The sequence below is a fragment of the Gallinula chloropus genome (genome assembly GCF_964237585.1).
Source record: "Gallinula chloropus genome assembly, chromosome: 19".
Classification (NCBI taxonomy): domain Eukaryota; kingdom Metazoa; phylum Chordata; class Aves; order Gruiformes; family Rallidae; genus Gallinula; species Gallinula chloropus.
Genome location: NC_140104.1, coordinates 10,854,010 through 10,869,508, shown reverse-complemented (window position 1 = coordinate 10,869,508; position 15,499 = coordinate 10,854,010). Strand labels below are relative to the sequence as shown.

Sequence of the window (15,499 nt, the reverse complement as noted above, 5' to 3'; positions counted from 1 at the left end):
AAAGGCGAATGTGTGCGTACGGGTTTGGCTTCTGGCAAGCAAACCACCCCCTTCCTTTCTTCAGCTTTTCTTCCCTCCTAACCCCCCACAGCTCTTCCCCTGCTTGCTTGGAACAGGAACATTTTTTACCTGCCTAGAAACAGCTAAAAGATGGGGGGGGGGGAGGGAGGGAGGGGGAGGGAAGGGAGGGGAGGGGCAGCCCTGATGTAAATAATTAACGTTACAAAGTGAAGTGTGTATAACATAAAAGGCTACAGCCCTTTGGTGACTTGTAAATGCTTGAGAAGGTTGGTGGCGAGAGATGTGGAGGGCCAAGCGACCTGCCTGGGGCTCCGCAGCCATCGCTGCCCCTCCGACACCTCAGGGCCAGCGGGTTGGGAAGGTGGGAGGCAGGGGGGGGACCAGCACTCAGCTGTGGGAACCCCCTTGGTTTAGCAGATGGGAAGGTAGCGTAACGTGTGTAATATGGATAGGAGAAGCTGTGTGAGGTGTGTATAGTGTATATTTTTTAAAAATAGCTTGCTTGTATTGTGAAGATTTTAAAGACAAACTTGAGAATTCTAGCCTAACTATTAACACGAGTTTAACATCAAGTTCCCCCACGGGGTTCAGAGCCTCTTGAATGTATATTCCTTTTTGTAACCTAAATGACCTATTCTTCTACCAGTCAGCCAGACATCCTATTTATATTTTTAATTTTATATCTTACTTTTCAGTTGGTTTCATTATTTCCAGCATGTTTCTGGTTTGGGGGGGGGGGGGGGGGGTTGGTTGGGGTTGGGGTTGTTTTTCAGTTGGTTGGTTTGGGTGGGTTCTTTTGGGTTTGTTTTTTGTTTCTTTTTGCACAAGCTGTTGTGTGGAGTCAAGGCGATGTTAACTCAAACCTGGTATTTTTCCAACCTGTTCCCCCCTCCCCTTCCTCTCCTCCACCCCTGTTGGGTTGGGTTGGGGTTTATTTGTTTCCCTTCCGCCAACAGTTAGGGATTTGCTGGGCTGGGATGCGGCCGGGAGGGCAGGAGGGGATGGATATTTCCCATTTGCAGCTTCCATGCAAACACCAGGTCTTTTACCAATCCACTAAAAAAGAAGTGAAACCCCAAACCTGCTTCCCTTGCTGGGTGCTTAAAAAAAGAGATAGAAAAAAATCAAAATTCTGAAAAAAAAAAAGAAATACAAACCACAAGGAAAAAAAAAAACCCTCAGCTTATCAGTGCGCTGTGAGGAGGGGAAGGGCACACCTGCAGCTGCACAGCTCCAGCTTTGGCTGTGGAACAGAAGCCAACCAACCTGGTCAAGCTGTGAGGTGCCTGCCCAACCTCCCCCGAGGTTTGGCCGGGGCTGAGCCCCGCGGTTCGGCCAAGCTGTGTGCCAGGGGTTGCTCTTCCCCCCCCTCAGCACCTGCATGAGCCCCCCGAGAGCTGCCTACTGATGACAGCAAAGCTGTCGCTGCTTTTCCTCTCCTCCTCTTCCTCTTCCTCCTCCTCTTCCGCCCCCCAGTAAGGAGGTCCGGCTCCCCAGCAAGAGCTCACCCAGCCCCGTGGCTGCCCGCTCTGGGGCATCCCCCACCTCTAGCACAGCCACAGCGCTGGGGGGAGGCTTTTGGCCACCTGGTTTTGTGCCACAGACCGTTAAGAGAGAGAGAGAGAGAGAAAAAAAAACCCAAACCCAAACCCCAAACCCCACACATATCTGCTGTTTTTACTATGAACACTGGTCTGAGGTTTCCAGGCCCAGCGCCACGGTGATGGGCCACGAAGGATTTAAAAACTTAGGGGAATTAAACTCCTTCCTGCTTCCGTGTCTGGTAGCACCAGCTGGTATGAGTGAATCTACAGGTGTGCGTTTTCCTTCTCGTAGAAAATGCCACGAGCACTAACTGGTAAGGCTTAATGTACAGTATATTGTCAGTATTCTGGTATTCTTCTGGTTCAACATACATTATAGCTCATATATAACCTGTATTAATTGTATAGATTGTGCATTTAAAGCTGTTACCGAGTTGTCAGAAAAAAAAAAAAATAAGAGAAGAGAAAGAAAAACAAAAAAAATAAGGTCATATGTAATATTTTGTTTGTAAGTATCCTTTGTATCATAGCAAAGGAAATGTTAAAAAAAAAAAAACAAAAATCAACTGTAATAAAGTAATTTTAGTACACGGAGTGTCTGCCTGACTTTCTGAGCCCCCCCACCCCCCACACACACACACCCCTGCCCAGGGGCTACCGGGTGTAGGACCTCTGCCAGGTGAAAAGAGGGGGCTCAGTGGCAGCACCCCCCCACCTGCGAGGCCATGGCAGCCCCTTCCTCGGCTCCTCTGCCCGCAGGAACTCAGCCATGGCCCTGAAGTACTCCAGCACGGCCTCATGGCCCCAGCAGCCCCCCGGTCCCAGGTGGGGGAAGCCGCAGTGCCCCCCGCGCGGGGTCAGCAGCAGGAAGAAGTAGGGGCTGCTGCGGAAGAGCTCCAGGGGCAGGCTGCGGGCCGGGGGGCCGCGGACGGGGTCGTCGGCGCTGCAGAGGCACAGCACCGGCACGGCCACCTCGTCGGCGTCGCGCAAGGGTTCGTTCTGCTCCCAGTAGGCCTCCCAGCTGGTGGGGCGGCTCTTGGTCCGGCAGAAGAGGGTTTCCTCCAGCTCCCGCAGCGAGCGGCTGCCCAGCAGCATGTCCATGTCCACCGCCTCGGCCAGGGACCCCACGTACCTGTGGGGACCGGGTGGCTGCTGTGGGGTGATGGCTGCAGGGCCACTGCCAGCCCTGAGCAGCTGGGGTGGGTGCAAGCTGTGATAGCCACGGCACAGAGTGGCCATGAGTCCCCCCACAGCGGGGTTGGGGTTGTGGAGGAGAGGCGGGGGTCCCATCCCACCCCACCCCCCCTTTGCCGGGCATGCTGGGGGTTCCCTGCAGCGCAGCCAGCGCCAACCCAGGTACCATGGCAACAGGAGGCAGCACTTGCTCGGTTGCCGTGACAGCAGCGTTTGCAATGGGTATTGGGAAACGGGGGGGACACCCAGCTGCCCACCCTGCCAACAGAAGGGACTTGCCCCAGCCGCCGCCCTCCCCCCACCCCCAGTAAGCACTGTACCCCCTGGGCACCTGAGGCTAAACCTGGCACCTGCATGCCCCAAAGCTGGGGGGGGGGGGGGGGGGGGGGGGGGGGGCTCTTTTGTGCTGCCCCTCCGGCACCCCCCCATCCCACACACCCCCCCCCCGCCCCCCTGCAAAGTCTCCGTACCACCCAGGGAGGTGCCGCTTGCCCAAGGCCTTGGCACCGGGCAGTTTGTCTCCTGGCCCAGCCTGTGCCAGCACTTGGCCTGCTCCGGCCTTGGGCTGCCGGCATCCAGCCCCCTGGGCAAGGGCGGGGCAACTGCCACAGCCCCACAGGGCAGACACGCGAGGTGGGGGAAAGGTGGGGGGGGGGTGCAGAGATGGGGAGGAGGGGGGGCGAGGGGGCCCTAGCGCCGTGCAGTGCAGGGGGTTCGCCACCCCACCCAGCATTGCTGAGGAGGTGACACCTCTCCCTGCCAGGACACCCCGAGATGCAGCCACAGCCCCAGCGGTGGCCGAGTTGGCCCCGCGGCAGCCGGCTCCAGGCTGGTGTTCATTAACCAGCATGTTTTGCTGCTCTCAGCACTTCTGCCCCCCCACGCTGGTGTTCCCGGCGCCGGCGGCAGCACCCATTACATGCACCCCACCACCCCCCCCAAGGAGGGACAAGGGGGGGTCCCAGCGCCCCCTCCCTCACAGCACCCCTCTCCCCAGCCAGCCCCAAAGGACCCCACTGACCTGCTGAGTCCCCTCTTGAGGTGCAGGAGCAGCGGCCACTCGTAGAGCCAGGGCATCCCAGCCTCAAACCAGTCCCGGCCGCGGAAGATGGGGGAGAGGCAGGCGGCAGCAGCCAGGTGGCTGGAGGAGCCGCTCTCCCCCAGGTAGGCGAGGAGCAGCCCTGAGCCCGAGCCCTCGCTGACGGCCAGCAGCGGGGCGGCGGGATGCCGGCAGCGCAGGTAGGTCACTGCCTCACACAGGTCCCCTGGGTCCCCAAAGGGCTGGAGGCGGGGGGTGGTGAGGGGGCAGCCGTTGTGGCCCCGGCGGTTGAAGATGACAGGGACGAAGCCCCGCTCCAGCGCCCGCAGTCCCAGCTGCAGCAGCCCCCCCGTCACCTTCCCGGCAGCATTGGGGATGAGCAGCAGCACAGGGCTGGGGTCCCCTCTGCCACCACCCCCGGCTCCCCGCGTCCCCACCAGCCAGTCCAGGGCCACCAACCCGCTGTCAGGCAGCTGCAGGAGCTCCCGGGCCACCACTGGCTCTGGCTCTGGCTGCTGCAGGAGCTGCCACAGCATCTGGAGCTGGGGCCAGCACAGCCACGGCCAGCAGCCCCCCTGCAGCGCTGCCCACCGTGCCAAGCTCCATGTCAGGTGCCGGGCCAGCGCCGAAGGCTTCCCCAGCAGCCGGCAGCTCCCCAAGCCGTCCCCCGCGGGAAAGGGGATACCCTCCTCTTCATCCATCTTCTCATCCCAGGTTCCGGGCTCCTCCAGCCTCCATGACCACAGGCACCAGGCCAGTAGGGCCAGGCCAGCGAGTGCCACGGCTGCAGCCACCAACCCCTCTGGGGACACCATGGTGGCAGCTGGATCCCCGTCCCACAGCCCTGCCGCTCTGCGGGTTCACAGAGCGAGGCAGGGCCGTGGCAGGGAAGCCCAGCCCCTGGGCCGGGCGAGCGGGGCTCTGCAGTGGACATGGTGTGACTGGCCGCCGGCCGGGGCCAAGGGGACTGGGTGAAATGGGAGGACACGTGGCCAAGTCCTGACAGGCACCCAGGGGAGGCTGTGAATCCTGCAGCCAGACACCGGGGTGATGGCACCCCCCCCCCATCGCCGCAGAGGCCGGCGCCCCGTGCGATGCTCACACCTTTATTGATACAAATGTACAAGGACACATCTTACAGTACGGAGCGCGGCCCCGGGTGGGGGGAGTGGGGGGCAGGACGCCCAGGGATGGGGGCCTGCGGGCGCCCCGGTCCAGTGTAACGCTGTGGGCAGCCCTGGGGGTACCAGCCGCCCGGCCAGGGGCTTTTGTGGGAGTCGGGGTGGGGGGGAGGGTACATTGCCACTGCCGCCACGGACAGCTACACAGGCTCTGTACAGGATAAGTTAGGTGCGTGCCACAGGGCGGGCTGCACGGGGGCGGGCAGGGGGGGCTGTACAGGGGGACGCAGGCACCTACCCCCCCAGGCTGAGAACCAGCAACGCGGCAGCGCAGTGGGGGTGTGTATGTGGGGGGGAATCACCCCACATCCCAGCTCCCCATGGGCTAAAGGCCACTTGCAGCTGCACTCACCCCAAGTGCCGGCTGCTGCCGGAGGGGAGGGACAGACCGAGAGTGCAGGGGCCGGGGGAGCGTGGGGGGATGTGGGCCGGTGCTCACTGCTTCTTCTCACGGGTGGTGATGGTGACCAGCTGCTTGGCGGCCTTGGCGATGTCGTAGGCACACTGGATGACCTGCTGGGTCAGGAGCTGGTAGTCCACGGCGGTGCCCGGCTCGGGGGGCACAGTCTTGCGGCACTCGCTCTGCAGCCGGTAGGCGCTGGCGTTGAGCAGCCGCAGGGAGCTCCGCACCGTCTCCAGCGCCGGCTTCTGCGGCAGGGCAGAGGAGTAGGGTCAGGATGCACACTGGGGAGAGCTGGCAGAGACCACTGGTCCCCCTGGTGGGGACCCTCCCCATCCAGTGATGCCCCCCTCCCCCCCCCAACCCCTCCCACCTTGGGGAAGAGCGACGCCATCTCCGTCACAGCCGAGTGGATCTTCTCGGAGCAGGGCACAAAGCTGGGGGGAAGCAGAAGGGATGAGCACTGGCACAGGCACGAGGCTTCCCAAATGCAGGGGTGGCCCCACATGAACCCAGCCAGATTGGGGGGGTGGGGGCCAGAGGGGACCCACGGCCACGCCCCAGCCCTACCTGTCGTGCTTGGACTCCTGCGCCGCCCGCAGCAGCTCCTGGATGTTCTTGGTGACCTGCTCGGTTTTGAGGATGACGTCCTCGGTGCTGGGCAGCCCGGGGTCCAGCTCCCCATCCAGCAGGTCCAGCTCATGGGGGAAATCCTCATCCTTGCTCAGCTCCACGAAGCGCTTCCCCTCCATGCTGCAGGGACCAACCGACACCCCCCCCAGGGTCAGCACTCACCTGGCCAGCCCCAGTTTCCCAGGAGGTCCCCCAGCCCCAGCACTCACCTGATGAGGACCTCACCCGCCTGCGTGTTGTCATAGTCACTGTCGGTGCCACTGCCGTGTCGGTCCAGCTTGCTCTGGAGGGGAGAGAAGCAGCGTCAGGCCCTGCCCAGCCCCATCCCCATGCAGGGCTGGGGTCTCCCTACCCCAGGAGCTCTTCCCCCCACTCCCTGGTACGTCACCATGTGCCGGGCACTGTCGGGCGGGCAGGAGAGCAGCGGGGAGGATGGGGGAAAGGGCACAGAGGAGGCAGACGGACCTTTCCGCATCTGGAGTGGGAAGAGAAGGAAAACTGGTGCTGAATGGGGGTGCAGAAGGGTCCGGAGCGGATCTCAGTGACGTGCAGGAGAGGACAAGCACAGGGGACACCACTGCCCTGCATGCAGGAACGTCCCGCAGCCACCATCCCCCGGGGGAGGTCCCTGGCCTGACCCGGGGGGTGCAGGGTGGCGGGGGGATGGGACATCCCAGGATGACAGGGAGACCACATCCAAGGAGGAGGATGGCCACCGTGTCCCATGCAGGAGCCGCCCCCGCTGCGGCCCCCTTACCCGGTACACGCTGGCCGGGATGTGCATGGAGTACAGAGCCTCGTCCTCCACCTCCTGGCGACACACGAAAGGTTACGGCCCCGTGGGGACAGGACTCAGCACCACGGGGGGCTGGGGGGACACCCCTGCACCATCCCAAAACCACCCAACTGCCCCCAGCACACTCACGCCGGCACTGAAGGGCTGCAGCCGTGTCACCAGCTCCTCCACCGGCTGCCCAAAGGGCTTCAGCGCCGAGCCCGGCTCGTACATGGAGAAGGCCTGGCGGTCCCGGCGGTGCGGGGGGGCCGTGCCAGGGGGGTGCCCGTGCTCTGGCCGCTCGCTGGGGGCTGGGGTTGGGTGTGTGGGACCCATCTGCTGCCGGATCTGCGTGTTCTCTGCCTGCAGCTTGTGGATCTGTAGCCAGGGATAAACTGCATCAGTAAGGAATGGGGGGCATGCCAAGGCTGGGGGGATATGGGGGGAACCCACCAGCCCTGCACCAACCTCACGCTGCAGCCGGCGCAGCTCATCACTCAGGCTGTTGTTCACCTTCATGAGCTGCTGCACCTTGGCCTCCGAGGCAGCCAGAGCCTTCTTCACTTCCAGGTACTCCTGCAGCGTGATGGGGCCATCCGAGAGGTCCGAGGAGTCCATACTCTGCAGGGAGAGGGGCTCAGTGCTGGGGTCCCGGAGCCGGGGGGGTGTATCCAGGGCAGGGGTCTGGGGCTCACCCTGGCACGGTTGTTGCGGGAGGCGTTGCGTAGCAGCTCCTGGTCTGTATCCTCGTCGGAAGCGACGCTGTCGTAGTCGTGCTGGTCGTCCAGGTCACTCTGGCTCCGCAGTGAGTAGTCGAGAGCGTCTAGGGGAGGGCAGGTGGGTACTGAGCACAGGGCAGGGGGGGGGTGGGGGGGAGATGCTCAGCCCCACCTCGCTGCCCCTCATCCCTCACCTGTGGGGCTCAGCAGGCTCTTCCCTTGCTGCCGGCGCTTGGCTTCCCCGAGGATGTCGATGAGCAAGGTGGCAAACTCTCTGGCATTGAACCTGGCCAGCTTCTGCCGGCCCTGGGGGGACGGAGGGAGGGAAAGGGGGGTGAGTAGAGGCCCAAGTGTGAGGATGGGGGGGTGGGTTTGGGAGCCTGAGGGGGGGACACCATACCTGGTTGCGCGTGGCCGAGTACTCAGGGTTGACAGGGAGGAAGGGGACCGCGCTGCGCTCCGTCACCAGCGTGCTGTGGTTCTGTGTCGTCAGCCAGACTGTGGGAAGGGGCCGGGCGTCAGACCCCTGCGAGGGGTGGTGAGGCTGCGGGGGCTGGACCCCTGGAGTGAGCAGGCCTCAGGGCCTGGGGCCGGCGGCGGAGCCGGCAGGACGCAGGCGCGGGCACAGGGCCAGCTTGCCGGGGCTGGGAGCGGAGCCCGGCCGCGCTGACAGGAATCGCCTTCCCCATGGGGCCGGGGTCCCCCCCACCGCCTGCAACAGGGACCCCTGCTCCTCACCCATTGGGGCACCCCCCCCCAGCCAGCGGGGAGAGGGTTTGGCTTGCCTGTCAGTGCCCACCCCACCATGGAAACACGGCAGCCCCCCCACCCCGCTACCCCCCAGCTCGAGGGCTCTCCAACCAGGCTGATCCCCCATCCCTTGGCAGGGGAGGTCCGCACCCACCTCCGGCAGCACCCCAGCCCTGGCACCCAGCAGCGGCCCCTCGCACCGAGAAAACCTTCCCGGCCGGAGGAATGAGGAAGGAGGGGCCTGTGGTCCCGGCGGACGCATCCAGATCACGGGGTGGGGGCGGGGGGGGGAGCACTGGGCTCAGCCACGGCCCCGCTGGCTGCTCCTCCCTGCATCAGGGAGCCCGTCCCAAGCCTTGGGGGGAAGGAGGGGGGGGCTGCACCCCACCCCATCCCACCCACCCCGCTCACCCGCGTCATTCTCCCGGCGGTCCACCTCATCGTAGACGTCCATGGCCAACTCCTCAAAGAGGTGGTTGCTGAGCTGCAGCAGGACAGGGCACGGCATCAGGCGGGTTTGGGTGGGGGGAGAGCGGACAGGACCCCTCTCCTCCTCCTCCTTCCCCCCCCAAGTCCTGACCCGTCCCCTACTCACCGCTTGCAGCTTCTTCTTGGCTGCCTTGGCCAGCTCAGAGAGGTCCAGACTGGGGGTGCAGGGAGGGGAAGGAGACACAAGGTAGGAGTTATTCCTGGCCCACCCCTGCTGAGACAGCCCCCAGCTGCACCCCACCATGAGAGAGACCCCTGGGCTTGGGGGGGGCTTCACCAACCAGGGCTGGCAGGCAGGCAGGCACGGGGGGACAAGGTGGCAGGGGGGCGAGCGGGACACACCCCCTCCCCATCTTTCCCCGGTGCCCCCCAGGTGCCAGGCTGGGCTGAGCGGCCGCAGGGGGGGCCCACGCCAGCAGCACGGGGGGGCCCCCGGAGCCGAGAGCCGAGCAGACAATACCTCTGTGCCATGCACTTTGGGCGCACCCTGCGCTCCGGAGAAGGCAGCGGAGGGAAGAACAGGATAAAGGTGGACGTTAAACGCGCGGGCACGTGGACATCCCCCCACCTCCTACCACCACCACCCTTCCCCCAGGGATGCTCCAACGCTGGTCACAGGAAGGCAAGTGGGGTCCCCCCTTTTGGCCCAGTGGGGACACTGGGGGGGACACGGGACATGGCAGCAGGGCCACGGGTGTCGGGCGCTCACCTGTCGGCCATCTGTGGGATGATGTAGTGCCCGTTCTTGTGGTCTGCATGAAGAGAGGGGTGGTGAGTGGTACCCTGTGCCCTGCCCCCAGCACCCCCAGGAATGACCTCCTTCCTTCCCCCAGGACCCCCTTTCCCCCCAGGACCCCCCGCGCTCACCCGGCTTCCTGCCGCAGAGGTAGAAGGCCAGCCGGTCAGTCAGCTCGTACTGGCACTCCACCAGCCGCTCCGCCAGCTCATGCTGGGCTGCCTGCCTGTGAGAAGACGGGCAGGGGTGATGCCCACCCTAAACTGGGAGGGAGAGAGGTGGTGGTGCAGAGAGGGGTGACCCCCCCCCTCCCCTTTCCCACCCTCACCTGGCATAGTCGATGGGGGTCCGGCCATTCACGTCGGGTGCCCCGGGGTCGGCCCCGTAGACCACCAGCAGCTCTGCCTGCAGGATCTGCCCAGCCTTGGCGGCCACGTGCAGCGGCGTGGTGCCCTTCTCCTGCGGGCACCAGCAGCCTCAGCCCCACAGCCCCTCCGTGCGATGGAGCCCCAGGACCACCCCCACCCATGAAGCCCAGGACTGTCCCCAGGGCTCTGACACCCCACCAGCACTCACCGGGTGGAAGAAGTTGGCCTGGGCGCCCAGGGAGAGCAAGCGCAGGCAGGTCTCCAGGTTGCCCGTCCGCACGCTCGAGTGCAATTGCTGCGGGGGGAAGGGGTGGGTAGAGAGGTGGGTAAGGAGGGTTGAAATCCATCCTCAGCTGCTGAGGCGGGGGGGGGTCTCCACGTCCCCAGCCCATGCTCCACCTTGCTGAGGTCCTTGGCAGTGACGCCGTCGTCGTCGCGGCAGGGCAGCTTGTGGACGAAGGCCAGCATCTGGTACTTGGCGCGGATGAACTCGGACTTGGTGGGGCTGAGGTGGGATGGGGAGAGGGGGGCAGGTTGCAGGGTGAGCGCCCAGGCAGGGCAGACACCCGCTCCCCACAGCATGGGGGGGCACTTACTGCACTTTATCCTGGGGGTTCGCCTTCCGGCGCCCGCTCTGCACCTGGGCCGGGTCCAGCAGCGAGTGCTCCCAGATGGAGTTGGCCCCATTGCTCGCCAAGGTGTGAACCATCTGCAGGGGAGAGCAGGACCCAGTAGGGGGGTGAGTGGAGGTGGGGGTCCCTGCATGTGTCCCTCCATGAGCCCATGGGGTCAGCACCCACCTGGAGCAGGGTGGCGGGCCAGGGGCTGTGCCGTAGGTGCTTGACGATGGAGATGTGGCGGCCCAGGCTGCGGTGCACGCTGCAGCACTCGTCACAGATGAGCACCCCGCGGTTGATGGAGGCCCAGCCAGGGTCTGTGGGGTGGCATGGGGGCATCACCGGGTGTCCCCGCCACCAAGGCCCCCTCCCCATACAGTCCCCTCCCCATCCCCCCCCCCCCCCTCCATACTGCTAGGGGGAGGTGCGTTGCCACAGTGACCGTTTCCCCAGCAACGGTGAGGGGCTCAGCCCATCACCAGGGAAAACCCACAGGTTTCCCGTAGCAACCAGGCATCAGCCAAAAGGGGGGTGGGGGGGCAGGATTTGGCCTCCCCCATGAGGAGGGCAGTGGGTAGTGGGATGATGCCAGCGCTGTGACAGTGCACCCCAAGCAGGGGCACCCTGATCCACTGCAGAACCCGTTGGGGCCGTGAACCCTCAAGAGCCCACAGCTGGGCATTTGGGGAGGGGGAGTCCTGGATAGAGGCAGCGTGCCCCCGATGGGTGGGCACCCCCAGTCCACGGGCTCACACATACAGTGGGTCATCAGAGCTGCAGCATCCGCATCTCAGGCCAGGCCAGCCCCCCAGAGCACCCAGGCTTTAGGGGCAGGTGCCGCAGCCCCCGCCACGCTGCCAGACCCCCACCAGCCCCATCCACCGGCCCCGGCCTGGCCGGACTGGAGCCCTTTGTATCCCTGCCGGAACAAAGGGCCGTTTGAGCCACCGCGCCGGCCCTGCACTGGCACCAGCCCCGGCACCCGTGGGGGCCCCTCTCCCAGCCAGGCAGCAGCTCCCCAGGCCCACACCCCAAAACCAGGTCCTAGAGCCAGCCAGGGGTCAGGTTCCAGCCCCCAATAAGGGTGGCTGCATGGCCACCACAGACCCAGGCAGCATGGAGGGCAGGATTTGGGGACCTACTCACTGGGTAGCAGCCAGTGAGTGGCTGTGCCACCCCATGACACACTGCCAGGCACAGGGTGACAATGCCAAACCATCCCTGGGCAGCCCCTCCCTGGAGGAGTCCCTGCCAGCCTCTGCCCAGCCCCGCCACCCCTTGTTTCTGTAGGGCCTACACAAACACCACACTGCCCCACGGGTGGGGGGGCCGGGCCCGGCAGGGGGTGGTAACACTGGTGGGCAGCGATGACCCTGAGAGGATGACAATGGCCCCATGACCGCAGAGGAAGGCAGGTGGGCGGCCGGGTCAACCCTTCTTCCTTCCTGCCCACAGGGTCCTGGCCCCCTCCCCAAACCCCCTGGAGAGCCTCTGGGAACGCCATTTTGGGGGCACCCAGCCCTACAGCGCTGAAGTGCCCCGGTGCTGAGGTGGGGTGGCCAGGGGCGGGGAGAGCAGCGCCCCCCCCCCGGCCTGGCAGCCCCGCAGACACAGATGGCAGCGCCTTGGCAGCCAGCGCGGCGGCATCTGCGCCTTCGCGCCCGCTGCCCACGGGGTGCTGCCGGGAACAGGATGCTCCGCGCGGGGGGAGCCGGCTGGCGAGGCTGCCTGTGGCCCCACAGCCAGACGGACACGGGGTACCCCCCCGGAGCGGCACCCCTTCCCGCTGCAGGGGCAGCTGGGATGCAATGGGATGTGGGTGGGCCTCACAGGAACTTGGGGAGCACTGGCACAGGGACACGCCTGAGGATGGATCCCAGAGCTCACCTCTGTCCCAGCACCAGGACATGGGATGATCCAGGACCACCAGCACTCAGCCCTGCACTGGGTTGGGCCGGGGGGGGAGGTGTTGGGGGCCAGTCAGCACCCCTGCACGGGGCCAGCACAGAGGGATTTGGCCAAGGGAGCCTGGGCAGAGGGGCCAGGGCACCCCATGGCCACCCCACCACAAAGCGCCAGCTGGCGCATCCCCGGCAGTGGCGGCGAGCACTCCCAGCGCGGTAGGAAGCGGCCTCTGGACTTTATAACTCATTTCCTCACATGGCTGCCGGGCGATAAGGGATGAAAAACACTGGTTTCCATTTCCCCCCTCCCCAGCAGGAGCCTCAGCATCGCTCCAGGCCCCCCTGCACCCCCCTCTTGCCCTCCAGCACAGGGGACGCACCCGGAGGCAGGGCAGCCCCGCGCCCACGCGTGTTGCTGGCGCTCCTGGCAGGATCCGGCCCTTTGGCACGTGGCCGGAATAATTTCGGCACAGCCTTGGCTCGCGGGCAGCTTTCCGGGGCCGGCTCACGGGGAGCCTCGAAGCTCAACCCCGTTCATTCATCGCCATGGGGCTGCATGGGCTGGTCATGGGCAGGATTTAAAGGGGTCCAGCCCTACCGTGATGAGGGTTTGGGGGTCCCCCCCACACCGTGACATCTATGGGCTCTTGCCCAGCATGGGGTCTGTGGGCACCAGCACTGCTGGGGATGGGAATAGTCTTGCTCCGGCTCAGGCTCTGGCTTGCAGCACACCCGCCGCCAGCCTGGCTCAGCCTGCCGGCACCACCGAGCCCAGATCTGGCCAGCGTGGGTGCTGGCAGCGGGGTGCTGGGGGGGTGCAGGAGGGTGTCGCCCCAATTGCACTATTCTCAGGATCCTCAGTGCTTCTGGCACCAACCGGCATGTCCCCAGCTTGTGCCAGCTGCCCCAGCGCTGATGGGCGCAAAGGCTGTGGGTGGTGTATGGGGGTACCCTGGGGTGCCACCGAGGAGGGCGCAGAGGGTTTTGGGGTCACATTTGGGGTGTACTGGGTGATTAAAGGGTGTGCGGCAAGGGGGCCAAGGGGCCTCACTAGGGCAATGCACGCGGGGGGGGGGCAGAGGAGGGGGCTCGAGGGATGTCCCGAGGGTGTGCAGTGCAGGGTGCAGAGCGGACCCACCAGAAGGGTGGGGGGTCCGGGGGCACCCAAGGGTGCAGAGGCCTCACTGAGGGGCGTAGGAGGAGATGCCAAAGGGCTCCCTGAAGCATACCGGGGAGCGCACCGCGGGGCGCGCTGGAGGCTCACGGGGGGGGGCCCGGGGATGTACTGGGGCGGGGGGGGGGCACCACGGGGTGCAGAGGGACCTCATGCAGAGCCCACGGCCGTAGCGGGGGCACAGAGGGGGCTGGCGGGGCCTGTACCGGGGGTAGAGAGAGCCCGCGGTGGCTGGGGCCGTACCGGGCAGCGCAAGGCAGGTTCGGGGAAGAGGGGGCGGGCGTGGAAGGAGTGTGGGGGGGGGCTCCGGGGAGGGGGCAACACGAGGTGCGAAGGGCCCCGCCGGGGGGATGGGGGGGCGCGGGAGGCTGTCGGGGGGATGGGGCGTTGCGGGGGCGCACCGGGGGATACGGGGGGTGCCGGGGCCGGGGGGGGGCGGCCCTTACCTGGGGCGCTGCAGTCGGCGCACACCTCCGCCCGCGGCGCCTTCCGGGACATCCTCAGCGGCGAGGCGGGCCCCGGCCCGGGCCTCTGCGCCAGCGTGGGGGGGGGGACGGCGGCGGCGCCCCCGGGCCCGCCGGGGGGGGATGGTGGGGGGGGGCGAGGGGCCGGGCAGCGGGGCGGGGCGGGGGCGGCGGCGGGGGCCCCGGGCCGCGGCGCGCCGGGGGCTGCCGGCTGCTCCCAGCGCCCGGCGGCTCCGCAGGAAGCGGCGCAGGCCCGGCCCCGGCGGAGGAGGGGCCGCACCGCCCCCGCCCCGCCACCGGCAGCGCCGCCGCGACCGCCCCGCACCGGCACCGGCACCGCCCCGCACCCGCGCCGCGCCCGGCTCCCGCACCACCACCGCCGCCACCACCGCCAACCCCCCCCTCCGCATCCGCACCCGCCCCGACACCTGCCTCCGCACCGCTCCTGGCTCCGGGCAGCCCCGGGTGCCGGTCCCCGGTACCGCCTCCCGTTCTGGTTCCAGCCCCCAGCACCCCCCGCCCGGTCCTGGGCATCCCCCCCTGGCCCTGGTGCTGCTCCCCGGCACCTCCTGACCCCAGTCCCGGGTGTCCTCTTGGTCCCAGTCCCAGTCCAGGACAGTGTTCTGGTCCTGCTTGCAGCCCTGGTCCTGGTTACACCCCTGCTCTGGGTCCTGGGCACCCCGGTTCTTCTGGTCCTGGTCCTGGCCCCGGCACCGGGTCCCGCGCACCACAGTCCCAGTCTGGCTCTGGGTACCCCAGCGCTGGCTCTGGGCGCTCATCCTGCGTCCTGCCCCAGTCCTGGGCACCCCTCTGTCCTGTTCCCAGAGCCAGCTCTGGGTCTGTGCACCCCACTCCTGTGCATCCCACTGCCCGCCCTGGCCCCATCCCAGGGGCACCCATGGTGCGGTGTGGGCAGGCTGAGTGTGGGTGGGGGTCCCAGGACACCAGGGTTCCCCCCTTACCCCAGCAAGTGCAGGCAGGATGCTGGACTGGGGATGTGTGGGGTGGGCTACAGCCTCCCTGGGGCGTTCAGCAGAGGATTTGGGGGGGCGGGGAGACTGGGGCTCATTTGGGGTCTGTCGCCCCCTCTGGGATTCTCTAGGCACTTGGAGCAGTGGGTGACACCCCAATATCACCTTGGGGCCCTGCAGGCATGCAGGGGGGGCTGGACCCCCCCTTCTGCACAGCCACCCCAAGCAGGAGCCACCAGAGTGGGACCAGATCCTCCCCCCTGCCCCCATGGGCCAGGCTGCGCAGCCTGCGCCGTGGGTGACCTCACGGCTGGTTGCTGGGGGAGAAGGCTCATGACGTCATGGGGCAGCAGGGCCAGTGGGGAGCTGGGGGGGATGCTGTACGGGGGGACCAGGGCAAGGAGATGTGACCACCGCTGCCTTCATCTTGGCTTGAGCAAAGAATAATCACCCCCCTGGGCAGCAGCCCCCGTGGCAGGGTGGGGGGCAGCGGGCCGGGGGGCTGGGAGCGTGGCGCCGG

General features: G+C 66.4%; 2 protein-coding genes across 2 annotated transcripts; both read right to left on the bottom strand.

The window, feature by feature from the left end:
• Positions 1-2,041: 2,041 nt before the first annotated feature.
• On the bottom strand, positions 2,042-4,639 carry ABHD15 (abhydrolase domain containing 15). Its single transcript, XM_084273288.1, has 2 exons — positions 3,781-4,639; positions 2,042-2,697 (listed from the first exon to the last, which is right to left on the bottom strand). The coding sequence occupies exons 1-2, from the start codon at positions 4,611-4,613 to the stop codon at positions 2,220-2,222; spliced, it is 1,311 nt and encodes a 436-aa protein (XP_084129414.1). The 5' UTR covers positions 4,614-4,639; the 3' UTR covers positions 2,042-2,219.
• A 252-nt stretch (positions 4,640-4,891) lies between these two features.
• Positions 4,892-14,787, bottom strand: GIT1 (GIT ArfGAP 1; the record flags this gene model as incomplete). The annotated part of the gene is made up of 22 exons (XM_084273093.1): positions 4,892-5,627; positions 5,753-5,816; positions 5,950-6,132; positions 6,222-6,295; positions 6,401-6,487; positions 6,770-6,823; positions 6,938-7,165; positions 7,256-7,408; positions 7,483-7,610; positions 7,701-7,812; positions 7,907-8,004; positions 8,668-8,740; positions 8,852-8,900; positions 9,455-9,497; positions 9,613-9,707; positions 9,810-9,940; positions 10,058-10,144; positions 10,249-10,354; positions 10,446-10,558; positions 10,650-10,783; positions 13,991-14,075; positions 14,356-14,787. The coding sequence occupies 22 exons, from the start codon at positions 14,785-14,787 to the stop codon at positions 5,415-5,417; spliced, it is 2,742 nt and encodes a 913-aa protein (XP_084129219.1). The 3' UTR covers positions 4,892-5,414.
• Between the last annotated feature and the right edge of the window lie 712 nt (positions 14,788-15,499).